This window comes from Asparagus officinalis, chromosome 10, assembly GCF_001876935.1.
Source record: "Asparagus officinalis chromosome 10, Aspof.V1, whole genome shotgun sequence".
Classification (NCBI taxonomy): Eukaryota; Viridiplantae; Streptophyta; class Magnoliopsida; order Asparagales; family Asparagaceae; genus Asparagus; species Asparagus officinalis.
In genome coordinates this window covers 73,105,867-73,115,245 of record NC_033803.1, presented here as the reverse complement: position 1 = coordinate 73,115,245, position 9,379 = coordinate 73,105,867, and the positions used below count along the sequence as shown (strand labels likewise).

General features: G+C 42.9%; 1 protein-coding gene across 1 annotated transcript; it reads left to right on the top strand.

The window, feature by feature from the left end:
• Window positions 3,566-6,019, top strand: LOC109826945 (protein G1-like5). Its single transcript, XM_020393953.1, has 2 exons — window positions 3,566-4,150; window positions 5,972-6,019. Exon 1 carries the CDS (start codon window positions 3,566-3,568, stop codon window positions 4,124-4,126), a length of 561 nt encoding a protein of 186 aa, XP_020249542.1. The 3' UTR covers window positions 4,127-4,150; window positions 5,972-6,019.

Sequence of the window (9,379 nt, the reverse complement as noted above, 5' to 3'; positions counted from 1 at the left end):
TTTGACCAAGAGTGTGGAGAATCGCTTGCATTTGAAGAGGAGGCTTTACCGCTTCCAGTTGAAGAAAGGAACCTCCATTGGTGATCACATGAACCACTACACGAAGCTTCTTGCGGATTTGGCGAATGTGGATGTTAAGATTGAAGATGAGGACAAGGCGTTGTTGCTATTGAGTTCCTTGCCTGACGAGGAATATGAGACCTTCGTTCTTACTCTTATTAATGGGAAGGCATCTCTTTCGTATAGTGAGGTCACCGCTGCACTTGTGAATTATCAGCTTCGAAAGAAGGATAAGGAGACTTCGTTTGAGCCGGTAGCGGGGGCGTTGGTCGCAAGAGCAAAGGGTCCAAACCGTAGTGGGAGGTCGCAGTCTAGAGGGGCACATCTTGGAGTTCGTAAGAATCAATGTGCCTTTTGCAAAGAAGATGGACATTGGAAAGCCGATTGCCCAAAGTTAGTTGATCGAGCCGGGAAGAATAAGGGAAAAGCTATTCAAGCTTCAGAGGCGAATGTTGTCAAGGCTAGTGGCAACGATTCAGATTCGGATTCTTCGGGCTACTCGTTATCTGCACTGCCGTCAGTTTGTGTTGCCTACTCTACAGAGTGGATATTGGATTCGGGTGCTACATACCACATTTGCCCTAGGAGGGATTGGTTCTCCAGCTTTCAGGAGTTGGAAAGAGGGGATTTCGTGCTCATGGGGAATGATCACAAATGCTCTATTGGTGGTATTGGTACTGTTCGGATCAGGATGAGTGACGGGGTGATTCGGGAGTTGGTTGGAGTGAGGTTCGTTCCTCAGTTGAAGAAGAACATCATTTCACTTGGAGCTTTGGAGGCAGCTGGCTATAGGGTGACCTTGGCGGATGCACGCTTGAAGGTTACATTTGGGTCCATGATTGTGATGAAGGGCGTCAGAAGAAGAAATTTGTATTATTTGCACGGAAGCACGGTGATTGATAGGGAAATGACGACTTCATCAGATTCGGCTAGACTGTGGCATTGTTTGGTGCTGGGGTATATGATTGGTAATACCGTGCATTGGTTGTTGAGGAGTGCTATGACCTGCAGATTGAAGTCCTGTGAGCACATTAGGATGAGCGAGACCGTGGTGGAGTTTGGCACTTCTATCCATCGAGCGAGGGGTCTTTTTGGAGGTGTTCAGTCAGGCATTTGGGGGCCTTCCAAGGAGGCATCATTGGGAGGTAATCGTATCTTGGTTTCCACAGTTGGTGATTGTTCTAGGCATTATTGGGTCGCGACCAGTTCCCGTTGGTGTAAAGTCCTAGAAGTCAACAACAATTGGAAGAAGTGTATTGGCAGAAAGGTAACTCATTGTTTCAGCTTTGGTAGGGGTCCTTTCTTGCGTTGGTGCCGAGCTCACGGCAATAGGAGACACTTCATTGGTGTGGAGACTTTGGGGCGACGAGATGAGATGACAGTTTCGATGGGTCGTTCCTTTCTGGAGGAGGATCGGCGTTTGATGTCGAGCATTGGCATTGGTGTGCGGGCTTCGACATATTTGGGTCATCTTATGCATAGGTCGCCGACTGCTGCTTTAGGAGTTATTAGATCTGGTGGAGCTGCTTCAGATTTTGGGTCGCGTCGGATATTTGGATACCCAGCATTTGGTCACATCGTGGATGTGAGATTGGATCCGATTGCGCGTTTGGGGTTCGGAGGCTCAGTTGATTATCGTTTGGGAGCTTCTGATTTTGTTCTGAGCAGGTATGTCACTTTTGACTCTCGGCAGGTGGAGAGTGTTGATCAGGTCATTTGGATATCGCAGCAGGTGGAGAGTGATGCTACTCCACGTTGGGTGGAGATTACTCCACATACTCCAGATCATACTGCGTCATTTGGGATTCCAGCTAAGGTGACACAGGTTGGAGATCATTTGGTTTTGGATGCAGATGATGGATTGGTTTTGGATTCAGTTGCAGCTGGTAGATATAGTTTGGATATGGCCATTGGTTTACCTCAGGTGGAGGTGTTTGATTTGTCTCAATTTGGGGTCATTGGGAATACTATCAGTTGCAGATCGTTTGGTGATATTGGAGAAGAGTTGCAGACTTTTCTATTTGATTGAGGGCCTTTGGAGGCCGTTTGGGTGAACTACGTGAAGGCTTGATTCCTTGGGCAAAGGATACGTAGGCAGTCATTTTGATGCAGCCGATTTGGTGAGCGACATCGACATTTGGGGTGAGTGTTCACACTCTCATTTGGGTCTCAGCATGTGAGGCATTTGTTTGGTTGGTGTCGGCTCAGTTTTGGGAAAACTTCGCCGAGGTGGAGAATTGTGTAGAAGAATTGGAAAAAGCAGATTTTTGGTCATAAGTCGACTCATGCACAGGCATAAGTCGACTTATGGTAAGTCGACTTATGTTGGTGCATGAGTCGACTTACGTTCTGTTCTGGATTGTTGGTTTTCGCTCTGCCAAGTCGACTTATCAGGTCTGATAAGTCGACTTATGATCTCTTCTCCAGTTGTTGTTTTTCGCTCTGCCAAGTCGACTTATGCAGACTGTTAAGTCGACTTATGACGGGTTTTTTGGAAAGTTAGAGTTCCTATTTGCAGTCTGTTTGGGTTTCTGTTTTGGTATAAATACCAATACGATTTGAGGGTTTTGTAGGAGAAAATCTGGGGATTTTGGAGCACAGAAAAGAGAGATCTTTCTGAGCTATTTGTTAGGGTTATTGGTTGAGAGTTTGAGAGATTTGTTGGTGAGATTAGTTGGTTCGTTTGAGCGATTTGTAATCTCAATTTGTACTCTCCTTCTCTATTAGTGAAAACCCACCCCCCTTCTTGCCCCGTGGACGTAGGCAATTGCCGAACCACGTAAAACTTTGGTGTTTGTGTTTTGTTTGGTCTTTCTCTCGGCGTTTGTTGGTTTGGTTTCTCAAAGCATCATAGTTGGTTGTTTGTTTGGCTTCCGCTCCGTGCACAACAGGTTATGGTTGGAAAAGGTTTCGGTTAGGGTTAGAAGAAGGGTACGTTGGGTTAGAATTAGAGATTTGTATATGTATATCGATCTCAATGATTAATATTCACTAAACTTCCGTTGCCCGAACCCTAATTAATCCTATCTAACATCTAAAATTAATGAACTCCAAATCATTAAGAGTTTTAATTAACTTGCCGACAAATTAATGATCTAGCTAGGATCACATGTGTGATTACAATCCGCAATTTCAGAGTAATTATCTCATGTATATGTAGATGCATAGATCATTTCAGATTCACGCGTGCAGTGTAATTAGAGATCGAGTACTTGATGAGGGTGCCGGAATTAATGTAATTATATAACCCGGCCGGCCCTCTCCTGTAACCTCATGTACTTCATCAATCCAAGGCTAATTAAAGACGTCTCGATCTCCTTCAATTCCCCTTTAATATTTCCACAGTCAAGACTCGTTAATTTGCTTTCACTTCAAACGTACATCCCATCTCCCCTCAACAATATTTATTCAAACAACGTATATACTACATACTATATATATATGATCGATCTTCTTCCCTTAGCTAGCTAATTATTAAACAATCCTAGCTAGCTAAATCGTCTCCATGGACTACGTGCACCCTCATAGCAATAGCCCTCTCAAGTACACCACCCGCGTATCACCTCCTCCGTCGTCTGACGCCGAGCCGCCCTACCCAGCGTCCGCAGAAGCGGAGGCGCTGCCGAACACGTTCAACCGAGTACCTGCACACTGCAGGCCACCGCTCCCCCTCGCCCTCTGCAGCGGGGCCCACGTCCTGGAGTTCTTGAAGTACCTGGACCAGTTCGGGAAGACACGGGTGCACTCCCCGGTGTGCCCCTTCTTCGGGCAGCCCAGCCCTCCGTCGCCCTGCCCGTGCCCTCTCAAGCAGGCCTGGGGAAGCCTGGACTCCGTTGTGGGGAGGCTGCGGGCAGCCTTTGAGGAGAACGGGGGCAGGCCCGAGAATAACCCCTTCGGTTCGGGGGCGGTCAGGATGTATCTGAAAGAGATCAGGGATTTCCAGGAGAGAGCCAGAGGGGTTAGTTATGACAAGAAGAAGAAGAAGAAGAAGAAGATGATGATGATGATGAAAGCCGAGAACCCAGCCGGTGATCAAGTACTAGCTCGTCATGAAAAACACTCCTAGCTCTGATTGATTGATTAATTAGTGGTATGTATGTATTATTTACACGTACGTATAGCTGAACTTGAACTTCAAATTAAACTAACTAACCAATGGTTTTTTTTTTTTCTTGAACCTTAATTAATTATATAGACGAAAGAATTTCTTGAAACAGAAACTGATGAACGAATAAGATTTCTTGTCGATCGGTTTACACTTCCTCTGCCCCCCCTCCCTTCTCCTTTTCTTTGAATGAATTAGGTGGTCAATATCTCAACTTGAATCTAGAATTTTTACAAGCTAACTCAAATCTAATTAATGCCTTCTAACTTAATCAGCTACAACAACAATGAGGAAGGCTTTGTCATAGATTTTTGTGGTCAGTTGCATGAATCCTGTTATTCCAATATCTATTTCTGTAAGCGACTATATATGTCTGGTAAACCGCTTATTTTCAGAATTGATTAATGTATTCACTTTCTCCGATTAATACGCGTGCTGATATTGGTCTAACAAGTTTTATATATAACTATTTGTAACTAGTGTTAAGCCTGCACGGGTATTATTTACCAAGTTATATTTTTTACCAAATTAATATGGTTTTATATATAACTATTTATAAAAACTTTAGCGATAGTTGTTTTTCTCTACGATTAGAGTGAATTTGCAACCCAAGTAACAAAACGATATTATGTCAATTAGCAAGTTTTATCAATTTTCAATAGAGCAAGAAAAGATTTATATTTACGAAATGTCTGATAAAGATCAAATTCATCATTTGTATAAGAAAAAAAAGAAAGTTACCCGAAAAGTGGTTTCAGGGTTTAAAAAAATATTTCTTTAGCTTGAAAGTTGGATAAAGAGCCAAAAAAATTCATTGTAGCATACAGAGCTTGTTTTAGATTCAAAAATTACACTGTAGCATTGAATAGGGGGAAAAGACCATTGCAGGGCCAACAGTACGTCTAAGGTAATTTGAAAATATTAATGTAGTATAAACAGTATTTTTTTTTAATATTCTAAATTATACCGTACAAGGAACAATATGCCCTGTTGTTGTATGAATAGTATTTTTGAGGTCATGCTTCCGGCCCCTAGCTCCGTCGCTCGAAACAAAGCAATTAAGCTAGTTTACCTCAAAAATAGTTTTAGGCCCAGCCACCCGGTTTCGAAAAGTTTGCCTAATTATTGTTGTTATTCTTATTATTGTTGTTATGTTGTTGTTTTTTTTAAGTACACAGGTACGTTTACCCCTCTCTCACTCGCTCACTCTCTGTCTAGAGTACAACTTTGGGAGGGAATAATTAATAGATTTTTGGATTGTTATGAGATCGATGTGGACATAAATAAACTAGTAAAAGAAAAGAAAATCGTGGTGGGCGAGGGGGGGGGGGGGGGGGGGGGGGGGGGGGGGGGGGGGGGGGGGGGGGCGGGGGGGGGGGGGGGGGGGGGGGGGGGGGGCAGGCCCTGAGAAGCCTGGACGTGTCATCAAAACTCCCGGCAAAATTCGCAGCTAGCTCTCATGAAATGAAGTGATCGACGGGCTCAATCTGGCATGCGCTGGCAGACGAGGGCCGGATCGAGTAGGCTTAATTTGACACCCGCACACGTGAAAACTGCATTGCACGTCATATCAATTCCTAGTGTCTCCTCTCTCTCTCTCTCTCTCTCTCTCTCTCTTTTGTTTTTCTCAGCTTTAATTTTTTATTTTTATTTTTTATTTTTCTTTTTTTGTTGCTTTCAGTCTGCTAGCTGCTTCATTTATTTATATGGTTAATTTGAGATCGCACTAATTAACTGATGATTAATTAGTCTCTCTTGTTATATATAATCCTTTGCTAACTATTCCAACTTCAAACTTTTAATTAGGACTGCATATGCCACGCCGAGGATCATGGAGGGAGGTCGCCGGGTGTGGAGATCACTGAAGAGCTAGGATCGATCCTTGAAAGGAGGTGGAGGTCCTTAATTAATTAATTAATCCTTTGATTGATTAGGTGGAGGAGTTATGTGCGTGTTTCTTTGATTGATTAGGTCAATTCCATGTGGTTATTGTCTCAGACCGAGATATTTAATTTTGAAGCATTTATTAATATCTGCAAATTGATATTGCTGTAGTGATATATATATATATATATATATATATATATGAGACAGATAAATGTTTGAATAATATTAGAAAATTAAAACTATTCGGACCGACGTAATATATATTCACAGACTGTGTTATGTAATCGCATTAATAATTGCCAAATATGAAGAATTAGAGATAAATCATACTGATGATATCTGAGCTCTACTATTTGATTCCTCTCCTTTCGTTTAGTAAAATATATAGATTGATGGAAATAAATAGATAGATTTCACCAAGGCTGGTCATCCGCTTTAGCCACGGCTAAATGACACTAAGACACCCTATTATTTCACCATATTTACACTTAAATATATTCTAATTTATAAAAATAACACTTTAACATCATATACGGTAAAAAAAACACTTTAACATCCTAAATTGTAAAAAAAAAAAAAACACTTTAATACCTTAATAAGTCATATTAAAAAAACGATCCTCTAATACCTCAAATAATAATAATAATAATAAGTACTTCATTATTTTCCGTTAGTTGTGAGAACATGCTGATCGGAATTCAGGCTCATCCCCACGGTGTCAGCAGTTTGGGTTCGTGAGCTAGCTAACAGCCATTTTTAAGTCGCGGGGTCCACGAAAGCAGTGATTTAATTTCCGTAGGATTGTGTGATGCATGCGGTGGGCCCCATATATTAGAGCTTCTCCGTTTCAAATGAATTTTGCTGCAAAGTGCGTGTCTGGTCACTTAGGGCTTGTTTGGATTGAGGAGAATGAGGGTGAAGGGAAGTTAGGGGAACCATTCACCTCCATTCATCTTGTTTGGGAACACTTAGAAGATAAATTAGTTAATTCACCATAGTTCCCCTTGGTTCACCCCCTAATACTATAAAATTTGTTACCCTCAAACTGGGGTGTAACCAAGGGGAAGGGAACTCCCTTCCCTTCCCTTCCCTTTTCTCAATTTTCCTTAACTCCCCTTCACCCCCTACAAATCCAAACATGCCCTTAGAATTCCAGGCTCGTCACTTAGAATTCCAGGCGCGACTTAGGAATATGCATGTTATCTTCTAAATTAAATTAAATTAAGTGGGCTAGGTAGAAGGATCCGATCGATAAGCCCTGCAATGATTAATTAAGCTCATGAGGAGTTGTTCTCTGATCAACCTAGCTTCAAAGATTGATGCATGATGAGCTAGCCCTGCGAATTAAGGTAGCATCCTTCCCAAATGAATCCCGTACGTACGTAATTAAGAGTCACAGCTATGGGCGCCTGAAATTTAATTAATTTTAAAAGCTCAGCCTCAGCCTTAATTTTCTCTCTCCAACTTAGCAACGACAACCGGTCACTATCACATTAAATGCATGGTCAAAGCCATCATTGCATCTCCTCCAGAGTCATAATGACTCGTTGGACCGTGCTAGCGCCGTAACCCCTCTTTCACCGTCACAATATATACCAGGGTGATTTGGACCGCTCGGCGCTCGCTACCAACACCTGTAAAGTATCAGTTGACTCAGCCGACTGCCTGGACTCAGCCAGAACTATTCAAATACCCTTCTATATCTAATATAAATAGGCAAGTTGCCAACCGCATAAAGGTCCGCAAAATTCGGCGCACCTAAGAGAACTATATCATTTTATCTCCCCTTCAGAACACAACTGACTTGATCGTCGAATGAATTATCAGAAAACCTAGCTTCGCTCCTCTAGTATGTTGTATGTGTGCATAACTCTCTTCCGCTCAGCAATCAGCCATTAAAGGGGATTAATGGACCCTAATTTTTTCAAAATCCACGCTAAATCCTACTAGTAAACTTCTGACATCAACACTTGCAGAGCCACTTGTTGTGCGCAGCGGAAATTTCGGCAGAGTTTCTGGTGCACAATAAGAGAGAAAGATCGATATAAGAATTCTCGTCTCACCAAGGAGACAAGAATCTGAAGCGGATATCTCAACCAAGTGAGATATCGGCTCTTCCTCTCATCAGTTCTAGGACTGACCTGTCGAGGGATCCTAAAACTATTACAATGGCCACAAACTCAAACAACCAATTTTTACGTGGTTCGGCAAACTGCCTACGTCCACGGGGCAAGAAGGGGGAGATCTACTATTAGAGGGAAAGAATACAACTAGGGTTTACAACTCTCACAATTTAAACCCTCAATTAACTCTCAAATCTCTAACAAAAGGGATACCCAAAAGAAAACCTCTCAAAAGCCGTACAAAAGACTTTTTCTCTTAAAGCCTCCTCTGCCTCCGCACTGTATTGCTCCAAAAGAGAACTCAGCCGCTGCTTTTCCCCAAGCCCCTGCTTCCGTACCTTGCACGCGCCTCCAAGCCTTCGGTTTGCACGCCGCTTTTTCCCTGGCCTTCGCACACGTCCTTGCTGCTCCCTGCAATTTTCTTTTGCTGCCGCCAAAAGAACCCTTCCACTTGCACGAAAACCTAGGGGGGAAACTAGGGGACTATTTATAGGGAGTTATGTACCGGGTGGGCCTTGAGTTTGTCCGCTGAACAAAACCAAAAAGCTATCCCCTTTTATCTCTTCACACGGAAGAGAATGCTGGCCTATCACTACACGTGAAGGTGGACCCCACACGGTTTCACAATTCTCCACCTCGGTGAAGTTTTCCCAAAACTGAGCCGACACCGACCAAACCAAATATCTCACTTGTTGTATCCAGTACGAAGTGAAACAATTCACGACAACGGACTCAATCCATAACAAGTCGAGAACCCAAATAAGAATGCGAACACTCTCCAAATGTCGGTATCAACTCACCAAATCGATCTCACCCCCATCAAAATCCAAAACCCGGCTGCATCATAAAGACTGCCTACGTATCCTCTTGCCCAAGGAATCAAGCCGAACGTAGTTCACCCAAATGGCCGCGAACGACCTCAATCCAATAGAAGAGTTCGCAACCCTTCTCCAATATCATCAACTCTGCGGCTGATAGCACCTCCAATGGCCTCAAACTGAACTAATCCAAACATCTCCACCTGAGATGAACCAATGACCATATCCAGACTACATCTACCAGCTGCACTCGAATTAATCAATCTATCATCTGCATCCAAATCAACACGATTCCCAATCTGTGTCATGTCCAATGGAGTTTTACCTCCAATCACAGCAGTTGACAACTCTTTAATAGGATGACCCAAATATGTCGAAGCCTCTGT